Source organism: Fulmarus glacialis, unplaced genomic scaffold (assembly GCF_000690835.1).
Source record: "Fulmarus glacialis isolate BGI_N327 unplaced genomic scaffold, ASM69083v1 scaffold12796, whole genome shotgun sequence".
Taxonomy (NCBI): Eukaryota; Metazoa; Chordata; class Aves; order Procellariiformes; family Procellariidae; genus Fulmarus; species Fulmarus glacialis.
This window is the reverse complement of record NW_009216305.1, coordinates 2,893-27,878: the sequence shown is the minus strand read 5'-3', so window position 1 is coordinate 27,878 and position 24,986 is coordinate 2,893. Positions and strand designations below refer to the sequence as shown.

At 36.2% G+C, this 24,986-nt stretch overlaps 1 protein-coding gene across 1 annotated transcript in view; it reads right to left on the bottom strand.

Moving 5' to 3' along the window:
* The window catches only part of AIMP1 (aminoacyl tRNA synthetase complex-interacting multifunctional protein 1), a 31,197-nt gene extending 6,681 nt beyond the window's left edge, over positions 1-24,516 (bottom strand). Inside the window, exons 1-6 of the mRNA XM_009579257.1 lie at positions 24,362-24,516; positions 12,511-12,644; positions 11,668-11,781; positions 9,235-9,390; positions 5,969-6,180; positions 811-979 (exon numbers count right to left, since the gene is read on the bottom strand). Of these exons, the coding sequence (XP_009577552.1) occupies positions 811-979; positions 5,969-6,180; positions 9,235-9,390; positions 11,668-11,781; positions 12,511-12,619 (760 nt within the window). The 5' untranslated portion in view covers positions 12,620-12,644; positions 24,362-24,516. The remainder of the gene's footprint in view (positions 1-810; positions 980-5,968; positions 6,181-9,234; positions 9,391-11,667; positions 11,782-12,510; positions 12,645-24,361) is intronic.
* Between the last annotated feature and the right edge of the window lie 470 nt (positions 24,517-24,986).

Here is a 24,986-nt window from a genome sequence, read left to right as displayed (position 1 = left end):
TCAGGGGAGTGGAATGCCTCTCTTGTGAAGAAAGGCTGAAAGAGTTGGGGTTGTTCAGCCCAGAAAAGAGAAGGCTCCGGGGAGACCTTACTGCAGCCTATCAGTACTTAAAGGGGGCTTATAAGAAAGATGGCGGCAAACTTTCTAAAAAACAGAGCCTGTTGCAACAGGACAAGGGGGAATGGTTTTAAACTAAAAGAGGGTAGATTTAGAACAGATATAAGGAAGAAATTTTTTTACAATGAGGGTGGTGAAACACTGGCACAGGTTGCCCAGAGAGGTGGTAGATGCCCCATCTCTGGAAACGTTCAAGGTCAGGTTGGACGGGGCTCTGAGCAACCTGATTTAGTTGAAGATGTCCCTGTCCACAGCAGGGGAGTTGGACTAGATGACCTTTAAAGGTCCCTTCCAACCCAAACTATTCTATAATTCTACGATTCATTACGGAACAGTGCAGCATCAAGCTATCATGCGAACTTCCTTTCTGTTTGACAGTCGAAATGAATAAGAAAATACAATAGCTCGAATGACCAAAATGGGGGAATCTCTTCTATGGACAGGGCATGCACAGCATGCTGCACATGGATCAGAAGCCTGTTTGATGCTGCACCAACTTTGGGTTCCCATCATCCATGCAATGTAAGATTGTTTATACTATTCCCTCTTTTCAGTGTCAGCTCTAATAAATAGCATTTTAAATAATACTTTACAGAGTCTGAGTTAAATACTTCAAAATACTGTTTTATCTGCTTCAACTCTGAGGTCACCTTGGCATACATATTTCCTCCAATTTCCCAAATACCTACTTACCAGGAAAACCTTCAAAAGTGATTCTATCCCCAGGTACTGCCCCGGATGGGGGAGCCAGAATTTCCACTTTTTCTGGGGAGCTGGCGCACATCACCATTGCTTGAGATACTACTCCTCTCATCTTTGCAGGCTTCAAGTTACAGAGTAGTATTGCCATCCGATTCTGCATCTTGGGGGAGGAGAACAGAAGGATGTGAGTACTTAAGTGCCACGTGCTTTTGGGGACTCTAATTATTTCATTATTACAAAAGAATTACAGTGAAGAGGCCTTAACATGGACGAGAGAAGCACACAGCAACAGATGCACAATTTCAATGCCTGCACACCAGTAACAAATAAAATTTAAACCGCTTAAGAGTTGGCCAGTGAATAATGGAGTAAATGCTCAATTGTGACACACTTATGAAAATACAAAATGTGCAATTCAGAAATTCAAAAACCAGGCGATGCATTTCACCGGCATTCCATCTTTACTCATTCTAGATCACCATTTCAGTCCACTTTCAATGTAGCACTATTAACCAAACAATTTCCATTTAATAACAATAATAAACCCAGAAAACCCACTCTACAGATTAGGCTAGCTCATAGATAAAAATTTCAAACTGTGTACTGGAAGCATACAGGTGTTCCACATAATTACCTCACTCGAATCTTAAATTTTATCTTATTTAACCTAAATGCTTTTAATTTTTTTTTAACCACTGAAAATGGCTGTATATACCGTGCACTGAAATTTGTTAGAGCAAAACTCTAAAACTAGGTTTCTTCATTTCTTGTTTTATTTTAATAAAAATTATAATAGTAAACCAGAGAAAACATACTTTGTCAGGAGAAACTGCCACACTTCAGCCTAGAAAACAAATCACACTTTCAAACTGAATAAAAATTAAACCCAGAACATTGTCTGACAGACAGAAAGTAAGGAAGCCTTAATTTCCATACTCCTAGTGCACATATGTGTATATCTATATTTCTAGATTTCAGTCTTTGTGTATTACAATATAAACTTAAAACAAAACTGCAGCATTAATACTTAATAAAACTCATATAATCAAGTATTCTGAATACTGCATATTTTCCAAGTAGAACATTTTAAAAAGCAAAAATATAAATCTCCAAGATGAAGCAGTTATAATGAAAAGTTGATCTTGCATAAGTTTCAAGGCAGCCCATCAACTGAAAATTTCTTAAGTTATTGCTATGGATATAAATCACCCAAAACACAAGAAATGGCTGTAAAATGTCAGTGACTCTAAAATGCAAGTTGTAGACATTATCTAGCACTGAATAACAATTAGCAAATGGATATTCAGAATAAAAGAAACAAGATTTCTGCATTTCTGCATTTGGTACTCAACTTTAGTTTTGACTAACTGGAAAAAATTCTAAACTTCAGAGCATTGCTTTTCTATTACAGATGATACAATTGACAAAACCAGACTGCATTAATACAGAAATGGAGATCATCGTCTTCATCAAACTAACAGGAAAGAAAACCAAACTAGCATCACATCATTCCTTTCTCTCCAATCACAGTGGCCCAAATGTTTGTGTATATTGCATGAGACTTCTGTGTGAGAAGCTGATTACTATTACAAAATTAAGAAATATTTATCAACATTTCAAACATACACATTATCCCATCACTTTTACTAGGAAGTATCTTCAAATGCTTTTGAAAAACTGCTCTAATACTAAGATATGTGCATGGATTTCACAAATAAATGGTAAGAAAACCCACAAGGTTAAATAAATATTTTTATAAAACAAAAAGAAAAACCCACCTCAAGATGGTCAGCCAAAACCAGAACATTGCTAATTCAAGGGTTTTTTTTTTCCTTTTTATTATAAACGGCTCAATTTTTAAACTGTCTTCAGATAAATGACAATTCCCTAAGTATAGAGAAAAAAAGAAACTAGACCTAAATAAATGCTTCCTAACAACGCTAAAGTTTTTAGTTGTTTGGTTTTTTTTAAACCGGTTGTGCTAATTTTTATAGAAGGCACTTACTGTAATGTTTCCAGAAAACAGGGCTTCAATTACAATAGTAAACCCCTCTGTATTCATGCATAATAAGCACCAAAAAAATTGTTTACGAACCATCAAGGAATCTGATGTTCGGGAATCATTCTATCTGCCTTGTTTTTATGAGATCTTTTTTACAGTAAATGATAAATAAAACCCTGAAATGCGACAGCTACAAAAAGTCAGATCCAGTAATTCTACTGATGGCCACTCTCTGTAACCCCATAAATTAGAGGAACAAAAGAAACAAACCTAGTTTTTCAAAAGTGACTGTAAAAATAAATTGGGGAGTTTCCTGACAGATAGATAAGATTGGGCAGAAATAAATAAATTTAAAAAAAAAAAAAGGGGGGGGGGGGCGGGGGGGAGAAACCTGACTCCCCTTACCAGTACATGAAAAGTTTATCAGAAATACACGGTGTTACTGAAAAGCAGCTGAAGGTGACACAGATAGACAGTAAGTGTATGTTTCCTTCTGCATATGTGTTATTATCCAGTAAAGCAAATTCTGGTAAAGAACAGTAGGGCAAATCTCTGCACTTAAAAGGACACAAACAGAAGCAAGTCTATGTCTACAGGGAACTGATAAGGCTATGGCATCTCAGGAAGTGTTTGATACGTAAATGAGCTGAGAATAAGCAAAGTATTCTGAAACAGTAACAACCTCTGCTGGCCTTGCAAAGAGCCAATCCTGTTTCAGAAATCCAGGAACTTCAAGACTGACAACTCAACTAGTGAGAAACTGATTTAGTTTCAGCAAAAATGTTAGTTGTTACAGTTTCTGTGGTTGGACATACAGCTACTTCACGTTCAGAGTAAAACAACGCATTTCCCCAACATGCTGGTAGAATGAAGCGGGGGGTGGGGGTGGGGTGGGTTGGAGAAATAAAGCAAAGAAACTAAAATGAGGAAAAGTTAATCCTGAAGTTTACCATACAGAAAAACGAAGACCTTATCCTTGAAGCACAAGTGTTAAATCACTCTTCTTAGTAATCCTTGAAGTTACCTGTATAACTGATTATCAACTATCCCTCCATATCTCAAAATCAGATACAGTGACAGACTGCAACGGCTAGTGAATATGAGTTAAAACCAATGCACTGACTGCTTCAAAACCAGAGTGAGTTGCAATGCCAACAGCAACAAAAAGCCCTCCTCAATTTATTACATGCTTATCTGGATCTTAAGTTTGCCAGCAAACATAATTTTCAAGTCACATGCTTGGTTACATAGGTATTTCTATTTGTTTCATACCTGAAAAGAAACACAGTAGCATTTAATATAGCCTTGAAGCGTAATGCTACAAAAGCAGAGGAAAAAAACGGTTTCCTCTAAGAAACATGTCTTATATTACACAGAGCATGTCAATAAGTTTACAATCATGCTGTAGTCACTTTTCTTTATAATTTATAGAAACATGTTTTCCCTGCCGACTAGGCAAAGAAAATTAAAAGATCAAGAGTATGTATAAAGAATGTAATTACCATTCTATTTGAGAAAAAGAAATATAAATGCCAGTACCATTTGCTAATTCCTGGCTGGACAACACTAACCCTTAAACAATGATCTAGAAAGAAAAAAGATGAAGCCATCTAAGTAGAAAGAAAAAGTTTCTGCTATAAAAATGAGACTATATAGTTCATAACAGATACAGTTGTAATGCATCCTCTCACAAAGAATGGTCGTAGGATAGTGTTTCTGGAGGCTGATGGTGGTGTCTCCTCTTCTTGCTAAGTTTAAGATACATGCCCTGCATTCCTGTTCTTCACTCTGATCACTGACATGAGGATCTCTTAGGCTAGAGGGGATTTCAGAAGGTAAAAAAAGTGACACTTGAGAATTGTCTGAATTTCAAGAACGATTGCCTGAGACAGGTATTGATGCTAGGAGCACACAGAGATCCACTTCAAAAAGCTAAATGCAGTGGCAGCTGACATTTCAGAATGTTCTCCAGTTGTCACCAGCTGCTGCTGAAAGAGCTCAGCATTGGCATGATCCACCTCATGCTTCAGTACGATATCCCTTTTACTGATGACACGTGTATCTATCTATACATGATACTTGAGGGTGCAACTTCTGACTTGGCTTCACCACCATCAGTGGTGCACAAAACCACAATGTACCACATATAAAGTGGGAATGCAAGAAGTTTTCACACCCATAAATAACTTGCACTGCATACTGAAATGCTAATGAAGATAAACACTGCGCTTCCTAACAAAAGTAAAATCAGGTGATACAAATACTACAGTCTCAACACTGCTAAATTGCCACAACTAACACTGCAATCATAAATAGCTGAATTTTAGGTGAATTATGTCTGTACTACTTGATCTAATCTATACATTTTTATTTAAATATATGGCAGTAGTCACATGCCAGGCCTTCACATTTTTGAACACTTCAAAAAATACAAAAGATGGAAGCTTGCCCCTAAGAATTAACTACCTAATAGAGACTTACCAAAACCAGACACACAAACTAACTGTTCCCAAAGAATGTGCAAGAATGATCCCTAATTCTCTGTTAATGAGTACTTTGGATTATTTTTTCCAGACAGAAAGCAGGTAAAGGGAAAAGACTGTTCCTGCCGCTGCGTTCTGCATACTTCATGTTCGTAAGTTTATTTAGAAAGGCTTTTAAGATGTTTTTTTCTACACACTTTCTTGAGAGCAGACTGCTAAAAATGAGCAGTTTGCATTTTTGCCCACTGCAAATCCAGTAACTGGACACTATCAGGTGACCAGTGCAGAACAGTTATTGTATTCAGTCATTTTTTTCAGTTCAATAACTTTCTGTATCATAAAAACAACAACCACAATTTTAATTGCCTCCTACATTTGCAGTCTTACCACAGGGACAGGGCATGAGTAGGAATTGAAAAGGCATTTGAGATCCACGCTAAGATCAATTCCTTCATGACCCGTTTTGCAGTTGCTCTATACAACATTGCTTTAATTGCCATTTTCTGGCACATGTTAAGCATTACTGCCATTTGCATTTTTTTTTCCCCCCTCATGACTGTAAAAAATCTTCTAGCAGAATGAAAACACATCCTATAAACAGATGAAGGTCTTAAGATACTTTGGGAAAGGAAAAGCTATCAGAAGTAAGTAATTTTGTCAATACCTGATCCAGAGGAACATGTTTCACTAAACCGCTGACAACAGTCCTTGGGCTTACTTCACCAACATCCACTTCTTCAACATACAGAGTGTCTGCATCCGGATGCTTTTCGGCAGTAATAATGCAACCAACACGAAGATCCAGACGAGAAACATCTGCAGGTTTTGCATCACTACTTCCAGCAGCTGGCTGCTGTTTCTTCTCCTTCTTTTCACCTATTAAAGAAAGTTTAGTTAATGAAATAAACATTTCAAAAAAGCACAAATAATGTATATGACTATTGCAAGGGAAAATGTAAATCCAGTGTAAAACACAAATGAAGAGTAAAGAGTTAGCACCTGTATTACTAGTTGCCAGTGGAGAATCATACACACTCCAATTTAGATTGTTACTACAAGTAATTACCATGTTAGGATAGAGGTGTTTTCTTGTTTGTAAAATGAAGTCATCCTGAACTTTAAGTGTAGCTAACATGTATGTAAGTGACACATACACTCTGCCAAAGGCCACATCAATAAGCCTGACAGTACTGTTTTAATAATTAGCAATTACCAGTAAGTCTTGCCATGGTGTTTCACCAACAAAGGGAAACTAGACAATCACAAGTCATCAGGTTACTAGTGCTTAACAACAGCTCCTGACTGTGGATAATGCTAAGTCACTGCAACTGCACTGTTACAGTTGTAAAGGCGCCCTTCAAGATGACCTTAGCTAACATTCTTCACTTCCCAAATGTATTAGTGTGTGAAAATGCTGATGGCTTACGAGGTTCCACTGACACGGAGTCTTTATCCCATGGCAATGCAAGGGTTTATCATCACCCACACATACTGTATAGTATAAAACAGCAGTGAAGCAATACTCCCCATACTCAGCTGCTTATTTAGATACTCCTTTCGAGACAAGCAAGTTACATCCAGTTTGTATATAAGACTGCCCTGTTTAAAAGACATTCAAGATTTGTTTAACAACTATAATCTCTGGGGGATTTAGAAATGTCTAAGAAGTGCTTACTTAAAATAAGCATATTGCGTTATTCTTTCATCCAAGATAGCTTACATATTAACGTAAACTAAACTCCCTTCTTTAGGGAGCAAAAAAGGAAAAGTGGACACAGCACACAATTTGATTCATTAATCATTGCTCTAGTACAGGGTTGAAATTAAATAATACATTCAATAATAAAAAGTCGGTATTTTTTTTAACATAAGCAATACCTCTTAAAAAATATTTCAGTTCATATATGATGAATAAAAAGCTCTAGTTTATGACTGGGTTTTTTTAATTACAATTAGATTAATAAAACCAGTCATATATATAATAATTGAAGAGAAACTGAAAAAATACCATCAAAAGAGTTAATATTTAATACCTAAGATCATTTCAAAGACCTGCCATCTTTATCCTTGGTATCATTCCTCACTGTTCTCCACTTCATGACATTTCTCTACAGTACTCTGGAGCCAAAAAAATCAGCTCCTAGCACCCTATTTATTTCACTTTAGAAAAATGAAGTCTGTCACCAAATAAGGAAAAGAGAACACAGCAAAGCATGTCTGTACACAGCATATATACAGATGCACAGAAAACATTCATTTCAGTGCTGCGGGCTAAGGAGAGAACTGCACGCCGCTGGCCAGTGTCGGAGTCAGCCCACAATCAATATCCAGAGAAGCCTCACAGATGAGGTTTGCAAGAAGTGGAACTAAGAATATGGGAATAACCAGAGAGGAAACAGATGAGATAGGTGACAGAAAGCAAAGCGATTTGAGATATTCCATAATTTTGTCAATTTCAAGACTAAAAAACAAATTTTACATATTGGTTACTTTGATTGTTAAATACTATACCCACAACAGATGTTGAACTCCACAGAAATAACCTGTTCAGGGCTTCTATTTAATGTTCATGCTCTATTTCACCTTTTTCCAAATACAGTCACTGGAGGGACAAAGTCAAATAGTTTGCTTTCTAAATTTAAGCTACTTATAACAAGATGCAGGGAAATACAATATGAGAAAGTTTTATTTTTCCTTACCAACTGAATACTTGCTCTGTAGCCACTGAATACTTGAAGAAAACAGTTAATTGACTGATATGACATGTGGCCTCTGCTTTTATATTTACAGCTCTGTGGAATATTGATGTGTCAAAGGCTGCAGCACACCAAAAAATATGAAGTGGCTTATAAGCCTGCATACAGCTCACCATAAAAATCAGAGATACAGTGCCCTATCAGCATGATATTCGAACTCTGAAAAGCTGTACAAATAAATTCATAGCAAATTAATACTAATTTGCGTAAGAGAATGACTGCAAAATATGAGTTTAAGTTACAAAATAGACACCTGTACTTTCGTGCAAGTGTAACAGACATGCTTTTCTTCTATTAAGAGAGTTTGTTAAACAGAATTCAATACAGACAGCTAAACCAGAAAAACAGGAGAAAGGTGTTAGGAAACCTACATACCCTTCTCCTACATTTCTTCCCTGATGCCAAAACCGGATTATGCTATCTGCCTATGTCCTCTACCCAGTACTTCCTTTTAGCCACACAATTTCACCAGTGTTGACATGGATGTATCTGATCAATTCTGATGGAACTTCACTGCCTGCAAGAATTTTCCAGGGGAAAAAAAAAAAAAAAAAAAGCAGCATACTTAGAGGATGCAGAAAACTGCAATTTAGCACTCTTCCTCTTCCTTTAGTATTATGTTATGCTACTATTGCTTGCAAGGTATTTTGCTGAGCTGGTCTTTGCCTTTTGCTTGCACTGTTTCCATGGCAGGAAAGGAAAAAAGGGAAAAAAAAAAAAAAAAAAAAAGAAAAATCGAACTAAGCCTCAGAACAGAAAGCCATCCAGCCTGCCAAAACTTCTCTAAACTTCCTGTCCTCCTCTTCCTTCCCCGCCCCCGGTTTTTTTTTTTTTCTCCTTTGTGTGTGTGTATTTTGGTTTTGCTTTTTTCTGTTGTGGGGTTTTTGAGGGCTTGGTGGGGGGAGGCTTGGTTTTTTGTTTTGTTTTGTTTTTTAAACAAGGAATTTCAGTCACATTAAGAGAAATTTGGCATGTATCCCATTTAAGTAAGAATCTGTAGCTTACTTGATAGCCTTCATTAACTTCAAGTACTTCCAAGATTTTAAGAGCCCGCACATGACTATTCCTACTGTGGCTGTATGAACTGGTTTTTTTCTGTGCCCAAAATGATGTAAAAGCACTTGCATAAATCAAATGCCTTAACTGTCTATCACAGCTAAGAAAACTAAAGTACCTTTTTTTTCTACTTTTTCCTTCTTTTTCTTTTCTTCATCTTCACCTTTAATTTGATCTTTGGAACCAGATAATGCGACTGCTGTAGGCTGTGGAACATCATCTGAAAACGAAGCTGTAGAAATGGTTGTACCAGGAGGAACTGCGATCTGTTTTACTAAAATCAAAACCACAAAAGTTAGAAGGGGTACCAGAACTTTGAATACTATGACATTTTAAGTTTCCAATGTAATAAAAAAGTAGAGAGAACTGAAAGTTTTGCTTAAAATACCTAAACCGCTGAGTAGCGAAGCGTAACATTACAAAACACTTTTCAGAACTCAATCTATATACGATTATTCTGATCAGTTAAGAACAATGCCTTTGACTACACATTTTTTAAATGACAAAAAGTGCTAAATACAAGAAAACATATAAGCAAACACCACCTCTTTTTGTAGTTTATTTCAACATCTAGTTATCTTTGCTACTAACTCCTTATTTCTCATTTGTGTTTGTCTAGTTTCAGTTTCTAGCTACTAGCTTTTGTCATACTGGAGACTGTTCTGTAATTTGCTATGCATAGAATCATTTTTATATTGTAGTCAGACCATTCCTCAAGTCTTTTTTCTGATTAACTAAAGGAACTGAGCCTGAATAATCACATTCTAAGAAATTACCTGCAGCCCTAAAATGATCTGTTGATTCCTCACTTCCCATCCCTAAATTCTCCACGTTACCTTCATATTTCTTTTTAAACTGCTGATATAGAATTCTGGACATCATCTCACTATCAATCTTACCAGACGAAAGCATAAGAATCACCTCCCTTCTACATTCTGCTCTTCTCAAGAATCTCATTAAGGCTTTTTACCAAATCATTGTACTGGGTAAGCATCATCAGTGTGCTAGACAGTATCATCTAGGCTCCCTTTCCCAAGAAAGGTTAGACCAGATGATCTTTCAAGGTCCCTTTCAACCTGGGCTGTTCTATGATTAATTACTGTTTGACAAATCCTTCCAGTGTCACTCTTATACAGCTCCCCATTCTGCATATGTGCTTCTTCTTACACTTGAGATATTTATTAACTTTCTTAAAGAACTGCACTGTGTTTATTGATAACTGACCTATTCTATACCAAAGTGATTTGCACGAATTATGTTCTTATAAACAGTTTTTTAAAATCATTTGAATCTGAGATTTGTTGTACCAACAACCACTTGCTTGCTGTTTTCCTTGCTAGTTATGGAAAGACTTTTTGTTTCTCAGATTTTTGAAAAAATATCTCAAGTGATATTTTTGATGTTCTGTGTCCATCTAATTTCTGTGTTCAACTACTTAATATTGTCAAAGCTAACATACACTAATTTACTTCAAAAGAAAAGATCTGAATTTAGTCCTACTACCTCTTAGATTAACTAACTAAAGGAAGATGCATGTCAGGCCAAATATTAATTTCCTAGTCCTTTCCTGTCTTGGAAAAAATCATATACCTTGAGACTTCTCTCTCAAGCATAACAGAGACACTGTCAAGAACTGCTGCCGACTAAGAGACAATGGAGAAATATAAACTAATGGTTTGGTTCAGTACATGAAAGGGCTTTATTCATGCCCAAAGAAGAAAAAGAATTCTCTGCATTTATAAAATGCTAGTCTTTTTGAAGACTGAATGTGGTGTTTTAAACATTCAGTATGGCTGAATGCTAGCATCCAGCTACACTGGATACTATCTCACCCAATTTACAATACTGACAGTATGGGTAAAAATAGTAATAGCTGTTGAGGGCAGAAGAGGCTTTCTTTGGAAATGATTTTAAAGAAAACACACTGGATCTGAAACACTTCACTTTTGGTTTTTGTCCTTTCTTTTTTAATATGAATTATATAATGATGGTGCGAGCTGAACAGAGCTACACAGAGCAGTGCAAAGAAGGAAAAACAGTGCAATGAAAGGCTGATCTTACTAAAGCATGGAATCAAAAAATCAAAACACGCTGTTTCTAATTTTACATTACAACAGATTTTCTAGTAAGTCACTGGCCATCTGTACTTTGAACTATGGTTTGATTTTCCATAGGGATTTCTCAGTCATGCTAGATTAAATACTCAAGAGTATCAAGAAGTGTTATTCAGCAGTTTCTAAGGTATTATAAAGAGTCACTGTCATCAGTCAAAGTCAGGGCTTATTATGAAAGTCACTGTAAAAAACATACAAAGAACGAGTTCCATGTCTGATTAAGATTTGGCATATGTATCTGTTAGGCTTGCAGCTTACTAAAATGTTGGAATTAAGTAACTTGTCATAGGCATGGAACCTAGGAAAATCCAGAATTTCTAAGAAATGCCATAGAGTCACATACAGAAAGATAAAAATGAAGAAGAATTAAGATAGCTTTGATCATATTTTGTGCTAACTAGATCTATGTTGTATGAGGACAGGACTTTTTTCCCCACCTCCATTTCGAATTTCTGCCTGAATCAGCTCCTGTTTCAGCCCTTCAATTTCTTTCTTCAGTTTAGCATTTTCCACACGGAGCTTCTTCTCTTCTCGGAGAGATGCCTGCAAGACTAGAGTTGATACTATATTAAAAACGACAGGTTTCAATAATTAGCATTCATCATTTGGCAAACAGAGGTTTTGGTTTTAGAGGAAAGTGAAACATGGTGAGCCAAACACCAAAAAAGTGAAAACTTTCAAGAAGTATATAATCAGAAATATTTTGGAATTCTTTTTTTGTTGAAATAGCCATTTTTTACCACATTTATGTATTCAAGTTCCCTCTCAATATACTAGCTTCTCAGTCCCCTAAACAGACTCACAAGAAAAAATTCCAAGAAACCTACTAGAAAAAGCTTGAACATGTTTGTATAATTTGGAGCACCTTAATTCACTGATACCGACATGCACAAAATATCAAAATTGAAAGTACGATACTCTTGAGAGAATCCCATAGTGGTGAAAAAGCAGTAACACGTTCAAGTAAATGCATAGTTTCATATTTTTCCCTTTCTCCCCCCCAAATGTAATCGTGTCCTATGAAATATCCATAATCTGTTTGTGACATTATCCGTCCTCATTCATGCCTTTTCTATTTCAGAATAAGAAGCTTCAAAAAAAACCCACAAACCACAAGGCAGTGAAGCGGTGCTACTATTACAAGCTTTATCTTGGAGAACTTGAAACACTTAAAAGGCTGACAGCACCAATGAAGTTGTCCATGTTCTCATTTTTTCCTATGAGCATTTAATGTTAGCCATCTGGTTAACAGGTTTATCACAAGATAGATAATTCCTTACTAGCTTTCTCCTTGAGCAGAGCAACTTGTTGCTTGAGGTATTCAATAACTTGATCGGCCTCTGCACCCTTCTGCTCCAGTCTGTTCAACACTGCATTGTTGGCTGCCATCTTTATCAAGAAACGGGCTAAAAACCTAGACAAACAAGAGACAGTCTAAAATTAATGACTTCTTCACGTAATAACGCTACCATCTCTTACCACACGAAGCAGTTCTAAAATCAGTTGCTGAATAAGAAAATCTGCTAAGTAAACGAGCTGGGCTCCCACCTCCTAATGCAAAGCCCAAGCAAAAAGCAACGTTAAATGGAATCTGATGTTTGACAGCTGCTTTCAAGTATTTTGGAATAAAAGCTGCTTTTACTCCCAGATGCAGAAAACACGTTCTTCCTTCATGAAACAGAAAAAAATTCCACCTTCTCAGAAAGAAAGGTCTGAATAAATCGGGAAAAAAAAGGAAATAAAAGGGAAAAGGTTGGACAGGACAACACTGTACCCTGGTTTTAGCTGAAAAATTTATTAAGCATATGCAGAATTTTACTGAGATTAAGAAAATAGAAGCATCCCACGAAAATTTCCAAACTTTTGTAATAAATTTATTCAGAATGTACCGAATACTTCATACATTCTGATTGTGCATACATTAAGAATTTACTGTTATTTTACTTTTAAGCTGAATTCATCGGAATTTTTACTCATCTTGGATTAATACAACTTTCATGGCAGGTTTACACCTTCAGAGTTATTTTAGCACTGATTTTGATTGTCTTATTTTGTTTCCATTGGAATGGAAGGCCAGGCAACAAATTAACAAATTAAAGAAGCAGGAAACACAAAAGACCAGTGAAGGCAAGAGCAAAAATAAATGCTGCCTAACCTTCTTTTAGGACATTCAACTCTTTTTACTGAGTTTCTCTAATGTTCCAGAAACTAGTTATGCCTTGTGTAGAGCCCTTATTTCTTGAAAGCTACCAAATTTGGCCTACCTCCTTCTCTGTAACATTTGTGTCTAACCATAAAAGCTCAAATAGCAGCAACAGAATGATGAAATACAGTTACAGTCACTCGTATCTGTAGCAGATAGTGCTTTTACCCTCCCACTCTAACTAGATGAAGAAAGAATCTATACTAACAGCTGCCTCATCTGTAAATCAAGAAAGCAAGCTGATTATAGGTGGGAAGAAAAGATGCCTTGCAGATCTTCACAAGCAATGGTGATGTAATTCCTGTGAATTTGCCCATCAACTGGAACAAAGGGAAGAATTGGTAAGAAAATGGCAATCCAGATGCATGCATTGGCTCCTCAACTTTATCAGAGCCCAAAAATGCCTTTTCTCATATCAAATTGGCAGAAAACTTCCCATTTTATTACAAGATTATTCTGACACTATGACCTAAATGTGTTTTTAATGTACAAATGTTCCTTGTTGGGATTTGCAACAAAAGCCATGCTGAAGACAAAACAGATTTAGAAATAACTGAAAGGTGAACAGATACAATCACGCTCATGCCAGTGTCAACATATCACCTTTGCTGCACTCTCAGTATCAACTTATATTTGATATTTGATCTTCTATTACAAAGAAGTCAATTCTCCACTGCTATATATCTTTAAAAAAAAAAAAAAAAAAGGCAAAAGACAATGAATCGGGAATAGTGTCATTAAAAGTTCTCAAAGTAAAATTCACAAAGCCAGAGAGAGATATAGTAGTCAGATGATGCATGGGGTAATATTACTCCTGCAAAAGTGATGAATGAACAAACATCTTGCCTTCTTTGCCATCTAATACAATAGAAGTCTGTTTTACACACACTGCTTCGCTTAAAGATGCAAGAGTATTACTGCCATCACACCTTCCACTCATACACAACAGATTTTTCTTTTAAAAGAAAGAAACTCTCATGGAGAGAAGAACAGTAAAATCATCTCTCCAGGACAACTAAAGTAATTTTAATATTCAAATTAATCTCTGCTAATAAGAAAATAATTTTGTTTTCATGTGCAGTCTGAAAACAGAGGGTTTTAAAAAGGAACACAGTTATTCCAATAAGTTACTGATTTAGATGTCAAATGGAAATAGACATAAAACTATTATGGCACAACACAGCGTAATACAAAGCCTAGGGTATTACTGCCTGCATACCAGTAAGAGTTCTTGCAAGCTACATATTCTCTCAGGGGAACACAATACTAACAGTGGAAACTTTGCCAACAACAACAGAAATGCTACTAAAACTTCAAAGTGAATAGAATTGGTACATTTTATACGTTTTAGCCAAGTTGGCTAATGAACTGAAGATCTGGAAATGAAGTTACATGATTACAATGGGTAGACATTTTCCCACTTGTCAAATAAATTTCTGTAAACCTAGTATAATAACAATAACACAAAGGAATAGGTATTTCCGATACTAATATAAAGAGCCAACAGGCTGAAATGAACTGCTGCACAAGCACAGGAACCCATACAGCAGAGTGATAAAACTGTATCTAAATGGGCACATTTAAAAAAAAAAAAAAAAAAAATTAAGATCCACCTTTATTATAAAACACAAAAACACATTAAAAACATTAGCACCGCAACAATCAAAGGTTACAGTCAATAATCTTTTGGAATGTTTTTTTAACCTTTCCCCTATTTCCTTTGCCCTCTCTTACCCTGACACCCCCCCACTCCACACACACACAAAAACCCCTTAACCAACCAACTCCTATTGGTGATGCACAAACTAAAAATAGGAAAGAAAACCAGGAATAATATAGCTTAAAAAACCAGAATCGTATCTTATTACAGATACATTCTGACCCATTTTGCAGAAAATCTTCCAGAGGCCAACTGAAAGTAAAGTCACTTCATACAATTGTGCCTAACGAGCTCCTTTCTCTTCAAACAAAAAATAGTTCCGAAGAACAAGTAAGGAGTAGCTATATTCAGACCTTCTGAAAAGGGTAACCTCCTAAAGTTACCTGGTTGCTCAGCTAAGGGAAACTGTTTAATCTCAGACCTCTGAGGACTACTTTGTTACCCGCAAGACATTCGGAACTGCTCCAAAACCCACCTGCTCCACTATAATGGAACTCAATCTTCAAATGAAAGACTCAAGTCCTGTAGTTATTCATGAAGTTATGTATCAACACATAAAAGCTGTTTAATTTCTCATCATTCTACTTGCTGATTAAGAGAGTTGCCTATCTTTTTTTAGACAGAAAGCACTGCCTCCTGCAGTCTTCTAAGTAGCTGCAGTACCCTCACAGGAGAAAACAGGCATTATTCTACTTTGTTTCTCAAGAATACGTAATGTGGAAGGGTCCCCAAAGTAGCAAATTCTCTATAATAAATCAAGACTTCTCAGATAGTACAAATTTCCCCAGAATTTCAATATGTTTTACAAATACTGGTTTATCAACATTGGCCTAGAACTTAGAATATATCCAGATCAAAAAGTGAACAAAAGAGAAGATGCTAAAAACATAAACCTTGTTGTAGCTTACTCTTCAATATTAATATTCTCTGTTGTTAAAAGCAAGAAAAAGCCAACCCCCCCATAAAATTAATGACAAGATTTAAAACTTAAACTCTAAAAATTGTTTTTGGAATCTATCCATAGTCCGAACATGGAACCAATTACTTTACACTATTGGAAAAGCAATCATTTAACCAAAAAAACCAGAAATTAGAAGCCAACTTAGGTTTCCCAAAACCTAAAATAATTAGCTCTAAGAATTCCTTTTTTCCAGCTGGAGGTTTAAAAAAGCTCAGTACTTCGAAGTTCTCAGCTTTTTGTTGCAATGCTTTGTTCATGTCAACATACAAAGTAAGATTACTAACTGTACAAGATCTAAACTGCAGGCTGCTTAGTAAGACTTACTGCCTACAGATCAACATGTTCTCCAAGTATGCATCAAGCACATCTATGACAGTGATGAAGCTTTATTTCAGCATTTCCAGTTCAGTAAAATTTTATGCTGCTCTCTTAGGTGACAGGCATCCTATTTCTTGTTCTCATTCTTTCCCACGGGCCTTAATGCAACACAACCAAATGCCATGTGTGTTTCAGTTGGTCACCCTGGGCACGTGTTGAGACAAAAAGTTGCAAAATTTTGAGTCAAATGATGTAAAACGAAACTACATCACCACAACTGCCTGCTTCTCCTCTCTTCCTCTCCCACATATACACAAACTCCTCCACAATAAGAGGGTAAACCTTCACAGCTCACCACACCTAGGCAGCATTATTCATTGCACAGCTGCTTCGCTCCGGCCCATCATTGCTCTTCGCTTTGTGCTACCTACGGAGGAATCAAGAATTTCTACAGCAAAGCCAACCCTACTGATCTTTAGCAAAGAGCAGATAGCAACCACAAAATGGCCCAGATAGCATAAACATATGCCTTACAGAGAATGCCACGTTTATGAATAGCCGCCAACCAAGACCTAGGATCAGGCAAGGAGCCACTACAGGAGAAAACAAAAGTCTGTGAAAAGACATGTTTGCTGTTCAATTGAGATGTTCTGTTCAAACTAAGTTTGTCATTATGAAGCAGAACCAGTGGGATCAGCCTTATTCTAAAAGTTATCAACAATACAAAGGTAATTTCTCCAATGCTAAATAAAGTTCATTAATTTAAACTATAGAAAAATATTTAATGGCAATTCCTCTTCCTAAGCTTTTGGTATTAACCCTCAAGCAGCTCTCAAATTAAACTCCTTTTCTTCTTCTGTGAGATGTCTCAAGACGCTCTGTTGTGGCCAACTTTACAGCAAAGTATTCTACTTTCTGTAAAAGATAGAAAGTATCAACAATCACTTTGTTTCTGCAAGAAGTGTGTTCAAAGACTTCTATCTGAGCATCTTTTTTGAGTATGGTCATTTCTGGCAGACAATCTTACAAAAACCCATAAATATAAGAGAACATGCCAGCTGTTTGCCAGATTTTGCTTTCCTATGCTTTGCACTTCTATGAATTGTCAGGACAGTGAATCAGATTGAAGAATCTCACATCACACCTTTTTATTCTGCAAAGTAAGGAACAGTAGTGAGCAGATCAAAATAGGAAAAAAAAAAAAAAAAAAAAAAGAGTGGAACTATGTTATCTTTTGCTAGCCAAAGTATCAATGCAACTAGGAAATCGTTGTAACTTGTCCCACCTTCTCCTGTCTCAGAGAATCGGGATTCATGCTCTTAAAAAAAAAAAAAAAAAAAAAATCAATTCTCTCTTACAGGTTTCTCCTAACTTCTGATAAAGTATTCTAGACCTGATGCTGTAAACATCTTTGGCTAAGATTTACAGTATCTGATTTGATTTCACATTCTTGGTAGAAAAACTTAAGGTTTAGTTTTCAAAACTATGAAAATTTAAACAATTAAAAAAACTGAGGAGAGCTATGACTGATTAGTTTTGAAATCAAATCTTAGTTTTGACTTGATCATGTCCTTCCTTCACTCTAATTAAAGCACATCAGCAGCAGCTCTGAATTTGTCATGAGGGAGGCAATGGTCAGTAACATTTAGTTACAGATTTGCAGTGATATAATTCTACTGCTACGACATTTTGGAAATCAGCTATATTCAGTAAGTTTCATGCACTTACCTGTCACTACCACAAAAGGTTGGGTGTTTCTCTGGTTTTATATCTGGCACACATTGTAAAATGCAATCATGGCTTTTACACCCAAATATTCCTTCCTAGAAATGCAATTCTAAAGGATTAAATGTTTCTAGGCTTCAAGAGAGAGAGAAGAATCAGATTTAGTTATTGGAAACACAGGTTTTCCACAGTTTTATCTGTGGTAAAACGTAATTCCCCAATCACAAAACAAAGTAAAACATGGACCTCACAAACAGGTTTCAAAAACCTTGCCTTTTAAACCCATATACAGATAGGCTAAGGTATCAGTAAGCAGCAATGTAATGCTGAGAAAGAAAACAGAAGTATCTTAGATACTAGATACAACTTTTGCATTGCTTCAGACTACTTAATCACAATCAAAGCCCTAGTTTCCTTGTTATAATAGAGCAAGAAGACATAGTGCACCCCATTACAATTAAATATCATTTCACCCACATTGAAAAGACAGGCACAAATCAGTTAAGATTTAACTACCAGCTCATTGTCTTTCAGAATTAAGTATATTGTTAGCTCTGTAAGGGAAGAACGTAGGTTTCCCAAATCTCACATTGTTAAAGTAAGTTTACACAACAAAAAATATGGTTTAAGGCCTTAAGCAAATATGTGTAAATGATTAACATGTAGACGCTCACCTAGGTCCTTCCCCATATACAGCAAAGGAGACCTACCAAAATATATTTGGCAGAACACTGGCAAACACTTGAAAAGCAACAGCTAGCAATGACAGCACAATTTAAAAAAAAAAAAAAAGCCACACCACCAAAAACTACGGTATTTTTTGTCAAGATTTTGAGCAATATGGATAAATTGCAGTGTAAAAACTCAAAATCTGGAAATTATTATCAAGTAAATCATCATGGAACCTCATCTTTGACTCTCAGTACTAGATCAGTGATTCCCTACCACGTACTAGAAATATGGCATTATAAAAGATCAAATGAAATTTTAACTATTATCCTTGTATTTTGCTAAAGAACGAACGCTCTTTTTCATATGAACAAAATGGAATTACAGTCTAAAACGTAAGAGGGTATTGTAAAATACAGCAATACAGTTTTGCAGACTTATAATTGCAAAAAGACATAAGAATTCCATCTTCCTCATCCTCCCCAAACAAGTGATTGCTATAACTGGGGCTTTAAACAGTTGAACAGCCCAATTTTTTTTTTTTTGGAGCACTTAAATACAATTTTTAAAGTATTCATAAACTATAAACTCCTGTGTAGTCAGTATTGAAAGCAATTTGCCAAGCAGCAAATTCTTAGGCAAAGTTGTACATTTCTGCCATATGTTATTTCAACTCACATCTTTTGCACCCAGTCAGTCAGAACAATTGCTTTGCAGATTTCCAAACAACTAACATGTCTAACAAGTCCATCCAAGAAGCCATGCCAGCCCTAAGGAATGATTTGCTAGCTCTGGAGACTACAGTCCGACCCTTCTGGCTGCCAGATAAATCAGGCTCAATTCCAGCTGCAGACAGGTCTTTTAGCAGTCCTAAGAGCCTACCCCTCCCTATTTTAAAGGGCTGTAAATAGTAAAAACACACACAACCAAACTTTTTCATATTGAAAAACATTGCAGCATGAAAAAGATTTTTTTAAAAAATGTGATGGAACACTGCACAAAAAAAGGCCCATCCACTCATACCAATTTTGAGGCAATAGAAGCTACTCAGTAATGATTATTTTTAAATATGAAGACAAGCCTGTCTTGAAAGGGAACAAGGTACCAAAGTCGCAAGCAAGTCATGGCATTATGAGACGGGCAAAAATCAAATCTATGAGAAGCAATGAATGAAGTAGTACGACAGGCACATGTTAGAACAAATAAAGGTAGAAGCATGAAATTTTTACTTCTAAGAGTATTATGACAGGCTTAATTTGAATTAAAATGGACCTCTTGGATCTGTATGGTAGAGATCATTAGAAAGTGAATAGTCAGAAATAAAAGTTATTTTAGTATTTTGTTCAAGTTTGCATTTCAAGATTTAGTAGATGCCACAACATATTAACTAACTGCATCATATCTTAACACACTACAGCTGCAACATTCAAAAGGTTAAGGTAAGTGAAGAGTACTTGCAATTCCATTCACATCCTGGCTGTAAGCTTGTGCTAAATTTGTATTCAGGGAGAAGTTTCTACTAATGCTTGTCTCAGTCCAAATTCTCTTTCCCACCTATGCGCAGACACCCCAAGGATTAAACAAAGCAGAGACATGACTACAAGGAGTTCTGTCCAGGTTAAGACAAAAGTCAAGCAATTTGAATGTAGTTTGTAACAAAATGTTTGCCTTCCGAGTTACCAAAAATTTTCAGTAACAAAGACTGTATACAAAGTTGTATGTAACTCAATTTATTAATCTGAGAAGACTGCCCAGTAATTCAATAAACATGGCTGGCTCACAACACAGCTCAATAAAAGCAACTTCTTTGCACTGCTTGACTTAAGCCTCAACAGGTTACACACCCACTACATCTGCCAGGTCCCCTGGAAGTTCAGCAGAGATTCATCTGGTTGTGTTTTATAGTGCAGTCTGAAATTTAAGTAGCAGCTCATATGCCAAAACAGTTGGACAGCCTTATGTATTTTTTCCGCAGTGTGTATCTTTTGGATCCTGCTGCATTAATATTTTAATAGTACCATCAGAATCGTATGGTAAATGATCACCACGTGCAGAAGGAATTCTCACATAAATCCCATGATGGAAAAGATGCAACACCCACAACACGCTACCTTGTTTCTTTGACCTTAAGCACTGATTTCCAAACCCAAAATACATCCAATTCTTTGGACAGAAAGCTTACATCAAAAGTTGACAGGTTTGGGGTTTGTTTTTTTTTTTAAATTTACAAAAGCTTAATCTTCCGAACCACAGTGTATCCAGTGGCTATCACTGAATATGAAAAAAAAAGTAGCTGCTACTCATGCCTCTAAGTATCCTCATAAAACTTCCTCGACAGGTGATGGACTTTACAATTACAGACACACACATACACCTATAAATTCAGAAAGATAAGTGGACTCAGCTGCATCTGGATAAGTCTGCAAGGTCAGCATATGCCACAGGAACTCAAAGAATCTGTATTGAGGTTCACCCTCTAGCGTTTTACCAGGGAGCTAAAGCTTTAGACTACTGTTATAACTACAGAGTAAACTACCCATAAATCAGATAGCAGAAGAATAATCAGAACTGCACTGAAATCTACCTGTTGATACCAAGTAGAACACTGTTTCTTAGATATTTTATTGATTTTTGTAACTTTATCCTAAAAAAGTGAGCATTCATATACCTCCTTAATTAGGAAGAGGCACAGCAGTTAAAAAAGGTAATGAAGCAAGAAATGTTTATGCCCTCTCCCTAAGACAGGTCTCACCCGAGAACAAAAATACATTTTAAAAGTATCTCTCAAAATCCAATCTTTTTCTTTTGGGTCTGTCAGAGCAATAAGGATAATAACCCTTGTCAAAAACCCTAGCTGCTAAAAAGACACTTTAAAGATACCTTCTCCTCAGAAACTTGGAGAGTTTGGAAATAATACCATTAAGCAATGTATTTTATGTCAGCAATAGTCTGCAAAATAATGGTATAGGTTAGGTAGTTCCCAGGAACATTGATCCCCCTTTTCAATTTTAATTGACAATACTCTTAATGTCTGAAACCTGCCTACTAGTTATCTTACATAGTTCAACCGCAGTAAAAATGAATCTTGGAATTTATTACTTTTACATTAACATCAGCCTTTCTACGTGTAAAAGTAGTATCTTGTAGCACAGCTAAAGAAAACAGGATTTAACCATTCAGTTGAAGCAAGTTCTAAGGTTAAAAATAACCATTATTTATTTACAAACGCATTCAGCAGACATCATGCAGATGTACAGCAAAAGAATCAGTGTTCTCTAATTACAACCGCATTAACAATTGCTGGTATTTACTGAGGCAGAAACTTCAGGTATTCTTTTACGTGGGCCAAATAAAAGCTGAAAAAAACTAAACCTGAAAATGTGCGTGTTTGTGTGCACGTGTGTCAGTGTGTAACCAATGCAAGCATAATGGCAAACACCTCTTAATGGGCAGCAACAAAGCTCTCAAACAAAGCTTTAAGGGGAAAAGCAGTCCTCGCTGAACTTTGAGCCTGCAGTTGCAGTATCTTATTTACATAGGCAAAACCCTCCCACACACATTCAACAGCCCAGTGTCATTCATCACACAAATAATTGTACTTTCCAGTGTTGAATTTACTCACATAATACAGGAGGACGATATTTTAATGAAAATCTTCTATAAAGATACTAACTTACCCTGCGCAGAGAAAATTATTTATTCAGCTGTGGAGTGAAAAGTCTGAATTAATTTCTAAATCTAAAGTGGACTGACAACAACTCACCCTCTGCAGCCAGAAGTGGTTACACGTCACTTCAAAACCACGTGCCAGCAGTATCTACCACTGCATATTCCTGGCATCAGCCTCAAAACACAGGTCTTTCCTTTCATCAAGTACAGAGTGAAAAGACTTAAAATTCCTAGCAAGCATCTCATCTACTTAGAAAAATCTCCAGATATAACTATTTCTACTTAGAAAAATCTCCAGATATAACTATTAAGTATTGTAACTAACTACCTTTTGGATCAATGATTTTAATTTGTGTGGTAGAAATATACAGAATATTTTTTCCCTTTTGGAGATAAAAGAAAGGAACTCTGAAGAAAAAAGTTTTCAGTAGATTTACATTTCTGCAGATGAAGACTTCGCTATTTTTTTTTTGAAAACCAACCAACCAACTTCTAAAGCAAAGACCTTACAGCAACTACCTGTCAATCATTTCTAAATAAAGTGCACAAAGTAACAATTCAAAGGCTACTTGAAATCAAAATGCCAGCTTCCCTTCTGCGCAAACATGAACATCCACCAAAGGATTATATTATTACATAGCTGTTTCAGATCTTCTACTGATACGAAACGAAAGAAATTTTTACAGAAAGATGTCCTTTGTATACAAAAAACCCCACCACTTTTTCCTGTACAGCAAATGCTGCTTATATTTAACAGTTTTTTCTTTTTAAAATGAGAATCATTTTATTCTTATTAACAGAGAACCACCGCACAGATTTTATACGCTTATTTCACATTTTGAAAACCAAATCAGTTTGCCAAGACTGAAAAATCAAATGTAAACCCCAAGCAAAAAAAAGACATTTTTGACTACTGTAGTTATTCTAGCTGACACACAGAAATGACCAAAGAAGGTGATCTTGAAAGGGTTATTTTTGGCCTGAGTTGTTTTCTGTATTTTAAACTAGAGGCAAACATCAAGAATTTTTTTGATTACCTTTTAGCATCCCTTGCAAAACTCTAGCTGTTACAGGACAGTGCCCCCACCTTCTTCTTCCCTCTGTTAATTTAACGTTGCATACATTCACGAATAACTTCTCACAAAAATGTTCACGCACTGGTACTGAAAAGAACTAAGTTAGGAACATCACTGTTACTAAATATCTGGTTTTATGAGCACTTGATAACCCAATTTCAAAGTAAGTACACTCAGTAGTCCTTTGGGCACAGACCAGAATAGCAACATGGTTATTGACTAAATAGTATGTTAGTCTAGGTAAACTTCTGGACCACTTCTTCTATAAATACTTAAGCACTGCTTGAGAGAAAGCATAGCAATATTGTATCTTTTAATGGTACCAAAAAGTAAGCAGTTCTGTAATTGCCTTTCAGAATCTTCTTTAGAGTTGTATGTAGTGAGAAGCATTTGAGGTTCACAGCTTTTAAAACTTCTAGGATGAAAATGATTTTCCCCTCTTTTAATACTAGATCTGTGCGGGGCGGGGGGGAACCAAAAACAACCAAACAAAACCCTTGTGCACTCATCTTGGACACTGAGAGGGCTGATGTCAGCTATAAAGACTGACAGTATCTGACAGAAAAATCCTCCAAGCAGCTTTTGGGGAATAGGTGTATTTCACCTAAATTAAGCTAAATTATAATTTTGCTGTGTTCCAAATTATTCTATTAAAAATCCAACCATTTTAAAACAATTTTTTTCAATTAGAATATCTTGGTTTAGCATCTTCAAAAAGTGCAAATTTGCAGGTAAGTTCTCAGTAAAATTTAGTTATAAGCTATATGTAAAGGAAAAAAAAAAAATCTGTGCCTACTTCTTATCATTAGCATTATTTTATAGATGGTCATATGGATGTGAAACTACTTACCCACTGTGACGTAGCAGGGTAATTCAACCCCTAAGAAAAGATTAATTTCCCTGGTGTACAATTCAGTGTCATATCCTAGTTGGCAACGGTGACTTCCTTAGTGTGTGACTGTTACCAATTACTAGAGCACTTCACACAGAAGGTTTCAAACCTTACAGTAGGACAAGCACGAATGTGAACTTACGGTCTTCACTCCAGAGCAGCTGCTACCAAGCCAAACGTAGTGTCTCTTGCATGCCATGTGCAAGCCCGTGCACTCCTGTGGGAATAGCAGTCCCCAGCTGCCCTTGCCAACTGAGCTGCTAAAATGATCTGCTCACATATCTTCAGAGTCTGAAACAAGATGCCACTACAAAGCTGTATATTAAACTGTAATTGAGAAACACTCTGGGATAGAAAACGGATCCAATAGCCATGGACCGTTTCCAAGAGAGGGTCCTGAAGTCAGAGACTAATCTTTAAACTATTAATTCATACTCAGTTGAAGTTATGTTGGGAAAGCTCCTGATGAGAAGGAAATGGAAATAAAAGTCTTCTATAATGGGTAGTTTTACGCCAAAAGATTGTACCAAATGATCTCAAGAAGAGATTTGCTAACTCAAGGCAATTTTTGATGACATTTTAT